At 49.3% G+C, this 19,522-nt stretch overlaps 1 protein-coding gene across 3 annotated transcripts in view; it reads left to right on the forward strand.

The window, feature by feature from the left end:
• LOC144755777 (butyrophilin subfamily 1 member A1-like) overlaps positions 1-19,522 on the forward strand; it is a 369,747-nt gene that overhangs the window by 294,097 nt on the left and 56,128 nt on the right. For all 3 annotated transcript variants that reach the window (XM_078645007.1, XM_078645008.1, XM_078645009.1), the window contains 3 exons: positions 10,567-10,599; positions 19,283-19,303; positions 19,393-19,419. In XM_078645007.1, the coding sequence (XP_078501133.1) occupies positions 10,567-10,599; positions 19,283-19,303; positions 19,393-19,419 (81 nt within the window). The remainder of the gene's footprint in view (positions 1-10,566; positions 10,600-19,282; positions 19,304-19,392; positions 19,420-19,522) is intronic.

Below are 19,522 nucleotides of genomic sequence, written 5' to 3' on the forward strand. Positions count from 1 at the left end.
CACACCAACTCAACAATTTAATAACAGAAAAATCCTCCACGAAGATCCACTTCGGGAAAATTCACTAAACTAGGGACATGTAGACTAGCAAAAAAGAGCAGAAAAGATGTGTTCTTAACTCGCAACCCTCCTCTGCTACCACAGATTTCTGGGCACGAGGGACCCTGCCATTAGTACACCCGGAAACTTTACCTCAATAAAACGCCCACAATGTGACGAATGGGATACAGTGTTGAACCTCAGGTTCGTATCCCCAATGTAAGGCACCTCCCGGCGCATTAAAATCAGAAAACAAACAATGAATCAAAAATGCCCACCCTGTAACTGAGTTTAAGATGTTTAAATTTGTTTATTGGGTTTTGGGTGACATTTTACAGGTAGTATGTCAGCAATAATGCAGTACAGTGGTACATATTCGTAAGTACACAGTATCAATACACGCCAATAGCCTTCCCCATGCAGTGTACACGTGTTAATCAGCCCATCCAAGTGGTACGGACCAGTAATATTCACCACATAGTTCCCCTTAGCGCCAGGGGCGTACTTCCCAGGCAAGTAGAGGTTGTCCATGGTGACCGACCTACTGAGCATAGTGTAGTAATGACTCTGTGACTCATTGATCTTTACCTAGTCTTCCCACATAGTGCCGACGAGGCCGGCAAGATACGTGTCTGCATGTATCGTCGTGATGCTCTTGTCTACCGGTTCTGCCAATAAACTTTCAGTAGGGGTAACCATCCCTTCAATCTAAACTTCCAATTGTTTCAACCTTTGGGGTTAACTTGGTGGGGTGGGGCGGGGTGCTGGGGGGGAAGCGGGAGATGGTCTATGGTACCGGGGGGGCGGTGGCGCATCTTACTGAGGAAGCACAGCAGTGTAGCACGCGGGTAGTCGGGAGCGTGTGCTGAAGAGCAGGGATCGCGGAGAGTGGGGTCATGTGGCGCCTGGGAAGTTGTGTGACCGTGTCAGTGTGGTGTAGGGGTCGAAGCGACTGTTTGGGTCTGGGACTGTGAAGCCGTCTGTGTCTCTGGTGGGTTAGTCGCCTGAGTGAAGTCATGCAGTAACTGGGCCCAGTCCAGGGAGATAGGGTGTTTGCGGTGCCCCTTCACCGAGACCAGGAAGGCGGTCACCCAGGCCCTCGTCACCAGCCGACTGGACTACGGTAACTCCCTCTACGCCGGAACCACCGCCAAACTCCAGAAGAGACTCCAGCGGATCCAGAACGCCTCAGCACGACTCATCCTGGACATTCCCCGTCGCAACCACATCTCCGGACACCTGAGAGACCTGCACTGGCTCCCGGTCAACAAGAGAATCACCTTCCGTCTCCTCACCCACGCACACAAAGCCCTTCACAACCAAGGCCCAGGATACCTCAACAGCCGCCTCAACTTCTACGCCCCCAAACGCCAGCTTCGATCGACCGGCCACGCCCTCGCCACCGTCCCCCTCATCCGAAGAGCCACCACAGGGGGAAGGTCCTTCTCCCACCTCGCCGCCAAGACCTGGAACTCCCTCCCGACCCACCTCCGCCTGACCCAGGACCACCTCGCCTTCAGGAAGCAGCTCAAGACCTGGCTGTTCGAGCAGTAGTGGACCCCCCCTCCCCAAGAGCCTTGAGACCCTCCGGGTGAGTAGCGCGCTATACAAATGCTTTGATTGATTGATTGATTGATTGATTGATTGACTTCCTCCTCCCGGAGTATCTCCTCCTCTGCTTTACCCCATTTGCGTACTGCGCCTATCCAGGCTGCCGCCGGTGGTCCGGCGGGGGCTCTCCAATGCATGGCTATTCCCCTCTTTGCTAGGAGGGTGGCCAGTGATAGGAAACGATACTGCACTTTCTCGGTCTTCCGCCTGCGGAAGATTCCGAGTGCGCATGCCTCCCATGTAGACATGGTCGCGATGGCAGTCAACTCCTCAAGGGACTGTGTTCCAGAACCCCTGAAGTGTGGGGCAGTCCCAGAACATGTGTTTAAAGTCTGCTATCGGGGTTTGACAGCGGGGGCAGGCAAAGTGTGTATGCGGAAAGAAGCGATGCAGTCGATGCGGCGTTAGATAGGCTCTATGAAGGAAATTAAACTGTATGTTGCGGAACCTTGCATTCCTAGAGACCTTCTTGGGGTATTCCAGGGCCATGCTCCATTCTTTGTCGTGGACCACCCTGCCTATTTCCGTCTCCCACTTCTGACGTAGGGGCTGGAGGGATGGGAGGAGTAGTGTGCGTATTGCCTTGTATAGCCAGGTAACCAGGTGGCGTCCCACTCCCATGTGTAGGATCGTGTGTATCACTGGGTGTGGCGTGGGTTCTCCCTCGGTAGGATCCCAGTATCTACGACTACTCTCTATTAATTGTCTGTGGAGTAAGAATTGTCCGGGGGGGAGATCGTATTGCTCCATCATTTGGTCATATGTTTTCAATTGTCCCCCTTCAAAGAGTGATTCCACCTCTGTGACTGCCAATTCAGTCCAGACCCGTAGTGTACCCTGCGTGTAGTACGCGGCTCCTTGTGGGAAGCCCACTAGCGGCAGCAAGGGTGAGTACGGTGGGCGCGCTCTAGACATGCGGTGAACACGCATCATACAGGTGCGAACTATGGAGAATTGTAGGGGTCGGGTACGCATAGGTTTGGTACCCGGGAGCAGCGTTCGGTGGATTGCTGGTTGCGGTATGGGGCCATCTGCCGTGATGGTTTCTCCCATGTGCCGCCCCGCTGTCCAATATAACAGACATTGGAGCTGGGCCGCCAAGAAGTACGCCTCGAAGGCCGGTGCTCCCAATCCACCCTCCGTGGAGGGCAGGTAGAGTGTCGACAACGCCACCCGTAGCCGTCCCCCACCCCACACCAGCTCCGTGAGGAGACTGTCCAATTCCTTAAAGAACGATCGCGGCGGGACCGCCGGAAGGTTTGCAAAATGATACAGTAGTCCGGGGACCATGATCATTTTTGCCAGGGCCACCCGGCCTATAGGCGCCAACGGAAGCGTCTTCAAGAAGCCCACCGCTGATCGCAGCCCAGCTAGGGTTTTGCGATGGTTCCCTTCGTATAGATCTGCTGGGGTGTGATACAACCGCACTCCCAGATAACGGGGGGCCTCTGCATCCCACGCCAGTAATTGGGGGCCTATTCGGGCCTCGAATGGGGCCATATGCTGGCTCAGCTGACCTTGAGGCCCGAGACGTCCGCGAAGTCTTCCAGAGCACTCCAGATACTGGTCAGGTCATTATTAGCGTCCGGATATATATTAAGATTAAGAGGTCGTCCGCGTATCAGGACACGCAGTGCTTCGTATCTGCTAGAGGGATTCCCCACTCCTCGCCCTCCCGTCGCAGGCGTATTGCGAGGGGTTCACCCGCTAGGGCGAAGAGGAGGGGTGACAGTGGGCATCCTTGTCTCGTTCCTCTCTCCACCGTGAACTCTGACGAGATGTATCTGCCCATCCTGACTCTGGATGTGAGGCTCGTATAAAGGAGCCTCGTGTACGCTAATAGGTTCGGGCCAACATTATACTTTCGAAGAACCTCGAATAAATATGGCCATAAGAGAGTATCGAATGCCTTCTCGAGGTCTAATATGAGGCATGCTGCATTGGGGAACCGCTCTCGCGTCCCGTCTTGGACATGGAACAGTCTACGGAGGTTGTGGGATGTGTTGCGGTTGGGGACGAACCCACTTTGATCCGGGTGGATTAACGGAGGTAGGACTTGGGTATACCTCTCCGCTAGTATTTTGCTTAAGATTTTGCAGTCCGTATTAAGTAATGTGATCGGTCTATAGGACGATGGGAGTGTGGAGCCCCTGTGTGGTTTGAGGAATGTTACTACTATCGATTCCCTAAGGGATTGTGGCAACATCCCCGCCTCAAGTGCGGCGTTAAACATGGTGACCATTCGGGGGCTCAGGAGAGTCGAGAAGGTACTATAATACTTGAGGGGAAGCCATCCATCCCCGGGGCTTTATTTCTAGCTAATGCCCCTATCGCCTTTTTCACTTCGGGTAGGCCTATCTTACTGTCTAGGTCTTTCTTATCTGTCGGTGAGACTTGGGGGATGGTCAGAGTGCGGAAGAATCCGTCCATCGCTTGGGGGTCTCCCTGTCGCGGGGCCTTATATATGCCGGAGTAATATGTGTAGAAGACTCGTAGGATTGCAGACTGGGATGTGTGGAGCTGTCCAGACTGATCTCTAATTTCCGTGACGGGTTTCAGATCGGGGTCCTGTCTAGCGAGCCAGGTTAAAAGTGTAGCACCCCTGTTGCCCTCCCGGTGTACCTTGGCGGCGTAGATCCTAAAATTGTATTTACGGAGATCTCTCAGTGTTTCCGCGTACCTGGTTTTGGCTTCGGCCACGCGTTCCGGGGTGGCCGCACCGCGGTCATCCGCCTTCAATAGGGATACTAAAGCACATTCCGAGTCCTGTAGTGTACGTTCTAGGAGCTTGCGCACCCCCACTACCTGCTGTATACAATGACCTCTCGACGTTACTTTATGTGTATCCCATTCTATGAGCCTAGAGGTTGCCGTCCCTGCATTAAGTGCAAAGTATTCCTGCAAGTGTTCCTGGTGAGCATGTGTGAATACCGAGTCTGTAAGACACTCCCGGGGGAGTTTCCATGTGGGCACTGGAGGGTGCGGCGGTTTTCATCGAAGGGTTAACGAGTGGGCATCGTGGTCTGAGAGCACCCGCCCCAGGTAGTCTGTATGTTGTACCTTAGCGTGTGTCTGCTCCGAGCAAAGAAATCTATCCAGGCGTACTCGGAGGTCGTGAGGGATGGAATGAAATGAGTATAACTTTGAGGTGGGGTGTAGTGCCCTCCATGTATCGATCAATACCCAGTGTTTCTCCCAAATATTAAAAAGTTCTGCCTGCTTGTAAAGTGGTGAGTGTGCTGGTGGGGGGCGGGAGCGGTCCAGAGTCGTGTCCAGGACGCAGTTATAATCTCTGCCTAGTATCCACTGGACGTGGGTGCGATGCGCTAGCGCTGCCGTGAGGCGGTTCCAGAATACGTTCTGTTCAGTGTTAGGGGCGTAGATACTGCCTATTAGAATTGATTGCCCATCCAGTAATCCTTCCATTAACACATATCGCTCTTCCTTATCCACCACCCTGGTCTGTTCTTTAAATGGGGTACCTGGCCTGACCCAGATCAGTGTCCCCCTGGCAAATGCGGAGTATCCGGTAGCGCAGATAATGCCCCGCCATTTCCTCTGTAGTCGCCCCACCTCTGTCGTCGTCAGGTGGGTCTCTTGTAAAAGGGCGATGTGTGCTTGTTGTCTTTTCAGATAAGCATATACTGCATAGCGCTTACTCGCTGTATGTAGGGCCCTCACATTTAGTGTGATGAATGTAATGTCCGTGTTAGGGATTCTCGTCATGTCCGTCTGTTAGTCTTACAGGGCAGCACTCTTTAACCCCCGGGCCCATAATTATGGCCACCTCCTCCTGCACAATCGTCCCCCAAATGTCCAGACGTAGACTAACAGCCCTCTCCCGCAGAGGTATGAGGAACAGGTGGAATGAAGGGAGGGGGACAACGTTCAGGAATCCGTCCCAACTACAGGGGCCTATTGCTTGGCACAATAAGTCCAAACTGTACATCTCGTACTGTCTCTAGTTCGTTTTGCGTGGGGGGTGGGTTGGTGTCGCTGCCGAAGGCTCAAGGTCTGGCTGCCCTTCGCGCAGTGTAGCTGTAAGTGAATTCGCAGTCGCCATTACCTTTGTTGGTGAATTACGACTCCCTTCCGCTTCCACCCGGTCTGAGTGTCCTGGTCTTACCACATTCTCCGCTCGTCGTCGTTCAGTAGAGCGTGTCCGCCGTTTGCGGGGTCACCAGTGGAGGGGAGGCCGAGCCCCCCCTCAAGGTGCGTGTGTCGCTGCATTCTTCATCTTCGGATGTGAAGATGTGTGGGCCCCGGTCCTCCTCCGATCCATCCACTGTACGCCGGGTCTCCGCCGCCGCATGTAGGGCCTTCCATCTGTCTGCTATTATTTGTTCCAGATCCGGGGATTTCCTGGTGTTGGGAACCGATGGGCGTCTCAGCTGCGTGAGGGCTATCTTCTTGGAGCGTAGTCTCCGTTTGTTAGATAGGGAACGCGACGATGTGGTTCGCCTTTCTGGTAGATCCTTGTCGTGGTGTTCCAGCCAGCGCCGCGCCTCCACCGGGTCCGTAAAGAAGTGCGCAGAGTCCCCAAGTATAATTTTAAGGCAAGCCGGGAAGAGGAGCGCGTATTGTATCTTGTGTTGCCTCAGGGTTTGTTTTACCGCCTGAAATGTGGCTCGCTGGCGTTGCACTGCTTGAGAGTAGTCCGGGAACAGCATTACGTGCTTGTCTTCCCCCCTGAGTGTTCTCGCTTGCCTGGCCGCTCGTAGTATCGCATCCCGGTCCTGGTAGTGTAGCAGTTTAAGCAGGAATGGTCTGGGGGAGGAGCCCGCAGCCGGGCGTCGGGCTGGGACCCTGTGCGCTCTCTCCACTGAGAAGAAGGGCGTGAGGTCCTGGATCTGAGTGAATGTTTTTATCCAGGTTTCTATATAGTGTACAGGGTCAGACCCCTCCACTCCTTCCGGCAGGTTGAGGACGCGGATGTTGCTCCGGCGAGAGCGACCCTCCAAATCGTCTGTCTTGTGTTCCAAGAATTTGACTTTGTTCTGGAGTTCTTGCATGGCCTCTTGGTGGAGGTGGACCTGTGGTTTCAGGTCTTGTAGCGTTTTTTCTTCTTGGCTCACTCTATCCGTCAGTTTTCTGTGGTCATCTCGCAGGAGGTTAATTTCCGAGGCGAGTTCGCCGAACTTATTCTCCATGGACAGCCGTGAGTGCTCTATGGCCGCTAGTACTTTATCTAGTTTCGTCGACATATCCTCGACCTGCGGTGGTCCGCTGGCCTGCGGCACCTTCGAGGGGCCCGGGGAGGGCGATCGCCTCTGGGCAGGTGCCGGCGTCGTGGTCACTGTCCGCTGTGATCTCCCCATCACTGTCGCTAGTGACCCACCGGTTCGGCGGCGCAGTCACCCCTCGGGTACTAGGGGTCTCCCCGGGGACGACGTGCCCTGCCCCCGTCTTTCAGGTGGGATCGCGTGTCGCCGCCGTCCACGGATCGTCGGTTCTCCTCACCCCTCTTTGAGTGGGTGGCAATCCAAGGTGGTGTGTCCCCGTATGAGGCCCCCACCGCACAGGGGTCTCGTCTATGCGCTCCGGGTTCTTCTGCTGTTGCAAACTGAGACGGCCCTCCAGCCCCCGTCGCCACTGACGTGGTCGTCGAAGCAGGGGAGGTGGGGTCCTCACTGAGCGTCGTAGTGGTCCCGCTGCAGGTCCCTAACTGCACCCCCGCAACTGCTGTAGGGATGATGGGCTATGCGGGTAGTCCCAGCCCCGTGTGTCCGTGGGGGTCCCCTCACCGAAAGCGGTTATTCCACCGTTCACCTCCGGTCTCAATCGCCCCCTGCCATGTGGCGTCCAGGCAGGTGACGGCACGCTGCACGGCTCCGTCCCAGGGTCCCCCCACAGTCGTCCCTCTCTGTATGGTGTCCCCGGGGCCTCGAGTCCCTCGTCAGTAGGCCTCAGGAGGGGGAGGGGTGATGTGCTCGAGTGTCCGGTGTATGGGACGCCCCCCACTGGCAGCCTGGGGGGCGTCGCTGTGTCTCTCGATGCGCTCCTCCTTCCCCCGCGAGGTCTTGGGGACCACCACCGCCGGCCGCGGCGTGCAGGGCTGCCCGGACGGGTCAGGAGCAGGCAGGTCCCACCGTCGTCTGCAGCGCAAGTGCCCTCGCGCCAACATACTCGCTGCGGCAGGGGCGGCAGCACGGACACCCCGGCTGGGACGTCTCTGGGAGTCACCAGGATCGTCGGGTCTTGTCACCGGGCATCAGGATCCGGCTCGTCGGGCTTCCCGACATCACGGACTGGGCGCCGCCATTTTAGGTGGGTCTGGGTGGCAAGTGTCGCATACCGTCTTGGGTCCGCAGCATTGTCCTGGTGGCGTCGGGAGCGCCAGAGATGTCCCCCGAGACCCACCGCAGTTCAGCCCTCTCCGCGGTTGGTCCGTAGCCGCCGGCATCCCGCCAGGGCGCTCGGGTGGGTCAGGGGTCATGGACGGTCAGTCTCAATCGGAGATGTGGTCCCACCGCAACGCGTTCCCCGTCGCCAGACCGGCAGTACAGCGGCCATGTCCAGGGCGCCCCCAGGGCTCAGGGGGACTACAGCTCAGCGTCGCCGGGCATCAAGGTTCATCTTTCCGGGCTCCCGGGCGTCAGGAGCTGGGCGCCGCCATCTTAGTTGAGCTCCGGCGGCGGCCGTCGCATGGCACCCCGGGTCCATGGCTGCGGCTCCGCGATCACAGGTGGCACCAGAGGTGTTCGCGGGAGCCCTTCACAGGAGTAGCGATTATGTCAGCCGGTAGATGGCCGTTTGTGCGGTAGTAGGCATTAACTTTGCGGGCAGCCGACCGGAGCACTAGGGAAGTGCGTCCGCCATCATGGCTGGCTCGGCCACGTCCCCTGTAACTGAGTTTAAGATTCTTTGAATGACTTGAAGGAGTTATTACAATAATTCATAGAAAAAATGTGGTGCATAGTCAATGCCATGAATGTCCCCAGCAATAGGGTATTACAGTGAAGTACAAAATCGAAAATATTTTAAGTCCAAAGTGAGCATCAAAATCAGAAGAGAACAGACATCATTTCTAGCAGCATCTAAGTCTTCGGGATTCTCTGGCTCACCCCAAAATCGAAAGGTTGTAGTACATTATTTTCGTATATGAAATTAGCAAAACCACAAAATCATTGAGGTTTAATCAAATATGTTACTTTCATAGGAAATCAGGGCACAGTCTCATTAAACATCATATTGCCTTAACACCTAAGCACTATCCCACTACATGAATGATCATTTTGCCCACTTCATGCTAATGCTAACCAGCGATGGTATGGAAAACTAGATAAATGAACAACAACAACCTATTGTGAATGAATGGGTACAGTGAGATAGCATAAAGGCCTTGAAATAATAGCTAAGGTTCCGTCTGCAACATATTGTGGGTGTAGAACTGACTATGATTACAGAGGAGATCATTGATTTAAACTGTGCTAAGTATATGAACATTCTATAGAAGTTGTTTACAAATGGAACAGGTTGCATTTGGGTCTGATTGTAAGGTGTAATATTATAAAGATAGTTATCCTTCTTCGTTATTTGTATTTATTTCAGTATATACCTTTTAATCTTCCCAAAACTGCTTTAAAAAAAGAAATTGGAGTTAGCTGGCAGACGTTTATATGGACCTACAAGAAACCATTGTGCAAGTTTCAGGATCTTGTATGACTTTTACTATACACCATATTGTCTTTGTAAAATGAGGCTACGGCAAGATGGGAAATAGATTCGGTGCATGGATGATGGGGCTGAAGGCTACATATCTTTGCCGTCTGTATAAGGATACATGGGGACTGGGACTATATCTTCCAGAAATGGAATGGTATTTTGCAAACTGATGTTGTCTGAGACTACTTGGGTAGTCACCTTTTATCCCATCAGGTGTAGCTGGGATTAATTTCTTTACTGTTTCGCTGACTAGATTAGTCTTGGCACAGCATTGGTTGTTAAGTGAGGCACCACATCCACAGGTTTGGTGGCATTCCTTAGAAATTTCCAGCCTCGAAAGAGACAGCCGGCAGATCCAGATTAATGCACATCTGGGAATCCACTAGAGTTTGGATGTCAGAGGTCTTATCTGGCCACAAGCCATTTTTACAATGTATTGTATTATTTAGATCCTTATCTTATTTGAAACTTATATGCTCATTATGACGCATATTGCACTTTATTATTATCTTTAATATTATATTATTGTGATTTGGTGAGTTTTATCGCTTCTCGTGATGAATTTGTATGTTGTGATGTTCCTCTAATAAAAGAAAAAATAAATAATAGCTGCAGTTTGTGAATGAGTGGGAAAGAATCAGAGAACAGCATGAACAATGACAATTGAAATAAAGAAGTATTATTCTGATTGACTTTGTGCTGCAGAAATAATAAACAGTGAAATTTGCAGGAGTGAGACAAGGATGACAACCATTTTGAAAAACATGACTTTTAGGCCTAAATTGAGCCTATTTAACGAGGTTAGGAAAACGCACTTCAACACCCCATAAGAAACTCGTTTTAAAGACAGTGTGTACACGTGTAGCCATGTATGAAAACTGCATTATGCATGTTGCTAATGATGCACGGAAATATAAACATACAAAAATCTTCAATAGACCACAACCAGGCTTTCTTGTTCCAGGTATGCTATATCTCCACCCCTACATCCGACTGGCTCCTAATTAGGGCCCTGGTATGAAATTTGGTGTATCCTCCTCACCTCCTTCTTTGTGAGGGTAAACTAATGTTTTTCAACAGCTGTAGACTCTCCTTGTTTCAAAATATAGTCATAGTAAAGACAACTATATTATATTATGCTGGTCATTGCATAATTCTCTTCGCTCAAGAAAAGTATGTATTTGTTAACAGCAAAAAAGATTATTTTTCTAAAATGTGTTGTGATAATAGTGGTCTCTTTTTTCCGCGCAGACAGACTTCAAGAGGAAAAAAGACAAGAAATGGGTAAATACTTTACTTTAATTTTGTATTTCAGTGCAGTTGGTTAATCATTTTTATGAATGAAAACATGGTGCGCATGGAAATTTCAAGCTCAGTGGTTTTCTGCATTTTTTTCTGTGATAGCTTGTAAAGAAAATGGTAATGAAAATTAAAAATTAAAGGCGGTGATACGTATTTAGCCAAGAAGAAAATGTTTCATGAAAACAAGAAATCTGATTCTCTTCCGTCTGCATTTATGTGTCAAAATCATTAAAAATGGCAATATGGGAGTCTTGATCATAAACAGTCTTCAATATCTTGGATGGTTTCAACCTGCCCACTTAGTGGTTTGTACTGGTCACAAAATGCAAAGCTGTACTCATCTGTACATGTATTACTTTCACAAAAACGAACAGAACTGTGATCCATTCTTATAAGGGAGTGTGCACACTATGAAGCTAAAATATATCATTCAGAAATTGTTTTTGCTATTGATGATGCACAGCGTGCAGAGCATACATATGCCACTGTGAAAGCCACCAGAGTTATTTGGCTATAAAAGCTGGTAGGTGCAGACAAGTCTGCAGGAACAGCTCTGTTTCCAGATGGCTACTTGAAGTTCCAAATATTGGAAAGAGGGACTTCTCCCTTTTTTACTATTACCTATCCCATACAGGCCCCCATTTGCTATTGCCTATATGGTGAAGTTCCTCACTCATGCAGGCCATGGTACTGTCAAATCCTACAATCAGTACTAAACTTTCAAGGAAAATTAGGAGTGTTTTACCCCGAATGTGCCTCCCAAAGCGGAGTGAAACACCAACAGGACACCAGTGGTGTCAGTTGAGGAACAAAACGGAGTGGATGATAGAGGCTTTGAGCTGCACCCATCTCCCAAACATGAACCTTTTATGCTTCACTAGGGTGGTAGATCGGAAGAGGGGGTAGACCTCTGATTTAGTATCCCCTGGGAATCAGAAAGCCTTACCCGAATCTGGACTCCTGCTAAATATTAGTTTTCAAAAGCAAATTGGCTTACCTAATTATTTGATGGCATTACTTGAGGTAAACAAACCATAGGATTTTTTTAAATTGACATAAAATATCAAAGTGTATAAAATGTAATTTTATACACTTTGATATTTTCAGTACTGCGAACACCACAATTCTCCTCTCGAGAATACCTGACACATTATACTCTTAGTTAAAGGGACCTTCCTCCTGTGTTCCACGGATTCCCAAAATCTTACACCTTTGCAGTTACTCTATCCTCAGGTAATCCTAGTCTTCTCATTTGTGTAGGACAGGACTTATGCATTATCAGGCAATGCAAAATATGTAATTAGAATTGTTCACCAAGTGAATCAGCTTTTCTGTGACTCTCATCTCCCAGATTCTCTCGTACCATTCATCTTGCGTAAGGATAATCCACCTTATTTCAATTGCCCAGCAAAAGTTACGTGAAGATCAACAGTGAGTATGTCACCAACTTAGCCAAAGTAGCAAGGAATACCTGCCCTTAGTGCATTGAAACCCATTATTCCGTCTGTTCCATTGCATCAAGTGCTTTTTCACCATAGAAAAGGAAAAACAGTGGACATTCACAAAGAACACAGAGCAGCATCTTACTCTCTTCACATTCCCTCAAGAAAAGCCAGATTTAGAGCCATTGTGTTGGGCTAGTAATGTCTCCTGCATGACTCTAGAAAGTGTAGTCTCTTGCCCTACGTTTGGCAATTAACAAATGACTGAACACCATGCCTGCTTTTTGCCTCAGTAAACACAACAGTCTTACATGTTCGCTCTGAATAGACTGAGACCAAGAGTGTGGCTGTGAGGTTTGGAGGCACAACAAAGGTGCACTCCTTACAGATAAAGTAACTGCTGTCCTCTCACTGGGCTGAGGCAGACTATCAGTGCTGCCACTATTCATTTATAGTTGAGGGACAGGCCTTTTTACCTGTTGCCTTCAGGGGAGAAATGCCTACGGCCCACTCACAAGATCTGCTTGTCTCACTTAACCAAGCCCTTCGCTCTATCCATGTGGGACATGGAAGGAGAGTGCAGGTACTCTTTGTGGTAGAGTGAGTATGGAGCCTGCGTCTGCTTCATTGACATGATACAGGAATCCATCTTGGTGCTAAAATGAGCTCTTCACTCGTTTGGACAGAGGGTCAGGCTTTTGGCCACTGGAAGATGTAGAGGATCCTGTTTGGGTGGCAGAGGTCTTGGGCTAGACAGGGGAGGCTTTTGTTAGCTCATGATCCTTTCTCCACAATGTGTCATCATCATATACCCTCTCAGCCCTTAACTGCCAGCTGCTGTGTCTTTTGCATATGTGTGCATGTGTGTGTGTGTGCTCTTACATAAACAGGAGAAGAGACTGAGGACTGCTTGTGCTCTCTTCTTGAGGCGGTCTTGCTTGGCAATTCAGGATGGGCTGTTTCTGTGAGGAGAAGGGTCAGTACTGATTTACAGAAGGCGTGCCTCAGTCTTGAATGGCACATCAGATGAGAAGTTATGGGTTGAAATGCTATCAAGAGCTATTGCCAGTGGTTTAGACTATTTTCAAGCATTCCTTCCATTTCGTTTTGCGTTTCTTGAGGAAAGAAATCAACCACAACTCTCTAAATACATTCTTGATTCTGGATGATGACTTGTTTGTAGACGAAGGGGAGGCTGTTCTGAAATGGCAAATGTAGCAAGATTAAGGTAGGCAAGTTTGAGAGGCAGGGCCTAGCTGACCCAACCAGAGATTATGCGACTAGTTGAAAAGGTTATCCTATCTCCTGCTGTGGAGCAGTGATAATGAACAATTCAAAAATACCACACTACTAGAGAACTATTCCAAATTAGTAGAAGAGTGTAGTCACTAGATGTCTAGGCAACGTAGGCTCAAAGATTCTCATGTTTACCAGACAAAGAGGAGGCATCCTTTAATTACCTGGGATGACGTAGAGTGTGCCATGATGAACAAGCTTGTAGGGACCATTCAAGATGGGTCTGATCAATTAAAATAAGAGAAACATGGTTGATATATTATCAACCAATCATTTGGGGGGAAAATGATTTCTGGGAAAGAAAGTGGCAGGCATTTGAGAGAGAAGCCATAGAAAAAGAAGGGAATACATTCAGGAGGTTGATCAGGCCTTCAGCATGCAATAAATATTGCAGCCGAAACAAAATCTGGATGGCCCACTATTCTGCAATCTTCTGGACTGAAAAATTGCAGGAGGAGGTAAAGACTAATAATGAACAATGCACACACATAGAACCTGTAAATCCCTACAAAGCATTTGTGAATATGTGACGTAAAGAACAGCAAAGTCAGTGATTGGCAGCCTAAAAAAGTTACAAAATGTCTAGCGGCAATTTAATTCCAAATGAAATTTTAAGAATTTTGAATCTTATTACTACATTTTTTTCCAGTTTAATGCTGCAAAAAGAGGGAAATGTCTGGAGCTAATTTAATTCTGAATGTCATTTTAACATTGGTTGATCCTAGTATAAGAAACAAATCTTGAGGTGTGAGGCGATATTCCCGAAGGAACTGGTATATGGCATGTTCTAGGATGCGACCATCAGACATGGCTATCTGGATGGTTTTGTTCAGTGTTTGCATCAGCCTCTCTACTTCTCCATTTGCCTGTGGCCACCTGGAAGATATCCGGCGATGCTTGATTCGGTGGGATGAAAGATACTCAGAGAGCTCAGTGCTGGTGAATGGTGGTCCGTTGTCCATCAGGAGTTCCCCAATCAGGCCGTGGGTTGCCATTATTTTTTCTAGTTTTGGGATAACGTCTCCTGCTGCTGTGAAGGAGAGAATTTGTACTTCAGGGTATTGTGAAAAGTCATCTACTACAACCAACATGTATTTCCCTCCGGGGAGGCTGCCAAAGTCCGCACTCGCCCTTTACCATGGGGAGGAGGGACCTGCTTCAGTGATTATCGGTGCTGGTCGGCTGGGAAGGCTAGTGGCTAGGCACACCGGGCAGCGCTGCATGATGGATTCCACTTGTTGGTCCAAGCCGGGAAAACAGACTTTGCACCTTAGGCGTTGTTTTGATTTCACGATCCCTTGGTGGGCATCATGTGCAAGGAGGACGGCCTGGTGGGTCAGGCGCCTGGGTAGGTCAAGGTGAGGACCTCTCAGGAGGCAGCCATCGGTGGAGACTGACAGTTCGCTCCACACTTGGTATAGGGCCTTCAGCGTGGTCTGGGCCTCGGTAGTGCGGAAAGAAGACGGGCTTTGGAGTGGCTTCCAATCTCCTGAGGAGAGCGCTCTGATGGCTATCTGGAGGTAGTCATCGTCTTTTGTGGCCTGCACAACCTCTTCTAGCGATATGGGGAGAGGCCTGGACCTTTCAATGATCATTCGTATGTATTCTTCTGTGGCTGCGGCTTCTGCTTCTTCTGGCTCTGTGACTGGCCGGGCGTGCCGAGACAAAAAGTCAGCGGGATTGCGTGTGCCCGGTCTGTACTCCACCGTAAATTGGAATTCTTGAAGTTGCAGCACCCATTTATCTATTCTCGGAGGGGGCCGTGAAGAAGACCCATGCAATAGTGGAACAAGGGGTTTGTGTTCAGTCATTACCACGAATGGGTGTCCATACAGATAGATGTGGAAGTGGCGACAACCCCACAAAATTGCGATGGCTTCCTTCTCGATTTGAGAATAGTGCTGTTCTACGGGTGTAAGGATTCTGCTGCCGTAGGCGACCGGGGCCCACTCTCCCCAGGATTGCCGTTGGGCCAGTACCGCTCTGAGACCTGTGGGACTGGCATCCACCACTAGCTGGGACTCATGCCTGGGGTCAAAATACGCCAAGGTGGTGTCGGCAGACAAGGCGGCCTTGTTTCTCTGGAACACTTCATCTTGCTCTGCTTCCCACACCCAGTGGCTGGTGGTCTTGGTGAGGTCTCGCAGAGGGCCCGTTAGATCTGACAGATTTTTAATGAAGCGTCCGCAGTATGTCACCATGCCCAGGAAGCTGCGGACTTCGGACACTGACGTCGGGGCAGGGGCGTGCTGTATGTCTTTCACTGTGTCTGGATTGGGGCCAATGCCCTTGTCGGAAAATCGGCATCCAAAGAAACTGATGTTCTTCCTTAGGAACTCGCATTTTTTGCGTTGGAGGGTGAGTCCGCGGTCCCGGAGGCGAGTGAACACCGCGTGGAGGCGTTGAATGTGTTCTCCCAGGGTGGGTGCGTGCACGAGAATGGAGGACATTCTTGATTATGTTTTGAAACACCTCCGCTGCACTGGAGGTCCCAAAGTTCAGCCGGGTGTATCGCCACAGCCCTGCATGGGTGGAGAAGGTCGTGATGGGGCGAGAGTCTGGATGGAGCAGGACTTGGTGATATCCGGAGCTTAGGTCCATTTTAGAGAACCACTTGGGGCCTGACAATTCTCCAATGATGTCGTCTATTGTTGGGGTCAGATGGCGCTCGCGTTTGATGGCGAGGTTGGGGACCCTCATGTCCACACAGATGCGGACCGCATCTGGTTGCTTCGGTTTCTTTGCAACAACGATGAGTGACACCCAGGGGGTGGGGCCACGTATTCGTTCTATGATTCCGGCTCTCTCGAGCAGGCGCAGCTCGGCTTCCACTTTGGGGCGAAGATGAAATGCAATCCTCTGCGGACCGCGACAGGGGCAACTGACTGGTTGATGTGCAGATGAATTGCCAGGCCTCTCAGGCATCCGATCCCATCGAACAGGCTCTCGAACCCGTCCAGCAGGCTGTCGAGGCTGTGGCCATGAACAATGAACGCGAAGTGAATCAAATTGAGGTCTTGAGCAGTTCTGCAGCTAAGCAGGAATCCGGATCCTTCCTGGGACACGTACACTTTGGCCTGCTGGCCGGCGGCATCGTGGGATAAATCTGCGCGGAATACACCGCACAGCCTGAGTGGAGACCTGGTGCCATAGGCGTAGTCTTGTACTCGGGTGGCACCCCACAATGTTGTGTGTGCGTGGACAAAGCACACCGGGGCAAGGCAAGCCAAACAGGAGGCGCGGCAGGGGGCGCTCTTGTGAAGATAGTGCCGGCAGCGGGCACAGAGGTGGTGGCGGGGTTCGGCGGGGTGGTCAGACCGCCTCGTCGTCAGTGTGGTGTCATGGGCCTAGTGTGACACAAGGACTGGCACACACGTTGTCAAGTAGTGGCCAGATCCGTACTGAACCACGCCCAGGTCCCTGGGCCTTTTAATAATTCGCTAACGTGCTGGCTGAGCACACGCTGGGCCAGTCCATGTGGGTGACAATATCGGGGCCTGCAGAGACCACCCCCTCGCAATCATTGCAAGGTGGGCTGGTCCACATAGCACAACATTACAACCGTCTCTCACCTCTGCTGCAATACTCCCAAAGAAGCTTGAGAGATTTTATGAATGCCCAGGCTACCTTAACCACCAGGGTAATGCCTGATGTGTTAAATGTGTAAAGCTACACCACACCACTCCAGATACAGCTTTCCATATTTTCAGCAGAAATCAACTCCCACCTTCAACCTCCAAACTCAAACACAACATTCACGACCTAGCCTCACACTATAACACAACCATGAGGGATATACTCCAGGAAGTAGAGCATATGAAACTCAAAAGGTGAACAAATCAAACCCTCCTGATCTTGGTACAAGAAGGACCTAAGTGAAGAGAGGAGACAGATCAGAATGGTAGAAAGAAGATGGAGATAATATGCCTCGGCTCTACAACTATCAGTACGACGATTAAAAAGAAGCAGATACAAGAAACAGATCTTTAAAACAAAAACCTCATCTAGCAGGTCCCAATTAGATGTAGCAAAAATACAGCCCAACAAACTCTTCAGTATTATTAGACAACAGATTCCATCTTAAACTGAATATACATGGATTATTCAGCAGAAAGATGTGCGGAATTTGCCAACTTTTTCAAGGACAAGATCAATAATATAGAACTAACCCTCCCTAAAAAACTTTGGATCGTTCTCCTTACCTGCCCCACCCACTAAAAGCTAGTACTGGCTGCAGTACCTCAAACCTAGTTGACACTATGTAGACATCACCAAACCCCAAAAACAATACCTCCTGGTTTGTTTTCAGGGCTCTAAACGAGGACAGACTCATTGTAGTTTTAGCCAACACGAACAATGCCACACACCTCACCGACCCCGTGCAAGCAAAATGAATTAAGAGCTCTAGACATCTCATCACCCCCCTCTAGTCCACAATAATGATTACTTCTCTTTCACTAGAGTCAGTCCCAGTCTGCCAGATACAGGACAAATCACACCCCTAGAAACCCATCACTTTTGCCCTGTGTCCTTCCTGGCCAAAGTCGTCGAAACTTGTGTGCTATCATAACTAAACCAAGATATCATGGACTAAACCTACTTGATAATTACCAGAGTGGCTTCAGAGGTGGCTACAGCTTAGAGATGCCCATCCTCAAGATTATGGATGATACCATCGCAATTTTGAATGAAGGAGAATCCGGTCTCCTTATACTTGTCAGTCTTTCCTATGCCTTTGACACAGTCACTCAAAAGATTCTACTGAACGCACTAAAATCACTAATGGAGTTGGACGCTACAGTCCTTAAACGGGGAAACTCTCAAACGTACAATATCTGTGATGCAGTACAGATTCTTGCAATTGTCACGTAATACGGGATTGTGCAAACATTTATAGAGAATTGGTTAATATACAGGCAATATTCACTTGAGTGCTTATTATACCAATCACATGTGCACCACAAATTGCATTTTTGCTGAAGAAGAAGCATATAGCCTACATACACGAATGCAGATAGTACTGGGCTGTTAATTACCGAAAGTTATAGCTCTTTACGGGTGGAATAAGATTACACCACCAATTTCGGGGTGGTGGAGCGAGATAGATAGGTGCTTACAATGGCAACACGAGAAAATGTGGGGTCCTTGGACTAGGTTTTATACTAGGCTAATAATGCACTATTTGCTGCTCACTTTAGATGTGGTTATAGGGGGCAGCAGACAGGCGAATGGTCCTCAATTAAATAGAAGACAGACCGTACGGCCCACCAGGAAATATTCTTTGTGATCGTATGATGTTGATATGTGCAATTTAAGTTTAACTATCTGTGTTAAGTTTTGTGGTAAAAACTAATATTATGTGTTTTATATGTAAACATAAAAACCTTGCTTTAATAACAGACTTACCAAAAGCAGGAGTGTGTTGTTGATTGAAGCCGTGGGGGAGGGGTGATGAGATGCCCTGTCTCATCCAGAACATTGATAAACCACTTAGTATTTGTTGTATCTCTCTGCAACATGCTGATTGTGACATTCTGTCATGATGTGGCCAGTTGGATCTCTTGCCTGTGACCACTAGATGTGCTGCATGCTTGACTGCAGGTTGCTAGGGCCTTAAGAGTGCTGAGTGGGGTCTGGGAGGAAGGGGTTGGGAGCCTCTTGCTCAGCTCCCATCTTGAAGATGGTGGTCCAAGGGAGCCTGACATACTTGCAGAATCGGAAATGCAGTGTTGAATGCATGAATTGCAGTGAGCTATTGGGAGGTTAATGTTCTGTATTTGTGTTTTGTTTTATGCTGTTGATTAAATTTATTATGTTGAAACTCCATGCAGGCTGTTTTGATTACATTTATTATGTTGAAACTCCATGCTGGCTGTTTTATATATGCCATGCTTTGCCTAATACATTTTAATTTATTTCTATTCCAGCTGCAATTTCTGAAGAATTGAGTAAGTTTTTACTATCTATACTTCATAATTACAGGTGAACGTACATTCTGGATGTTTTGATCTCAACTTTCATTTTTGTTGCTTTTCAGAGTGGAGGAGAGGATTGAGGAATGCAGGTACATACTGATCATAACAGAACTTCTTTGTTGTGTTTAATTTGGCCTGTTGCTTGATGATGCCAGTTCCTTCTATCTGCATGCTTAGATGCCAAGCTTTTGT

This window comes from Lissotriton helveticus, chromosome 5_1 (genome assembly GCF_964261635.1).
Source record: "Lissotriton helveticus chromosome 5_1, aLisHel1.1, whole genome shotgun sequence".
NCBI lineage: Eukaryota > Metazoa > Chordata > Amphibia > Caudata > Salamandridae > Lissotriton > Lissotriton helveticus.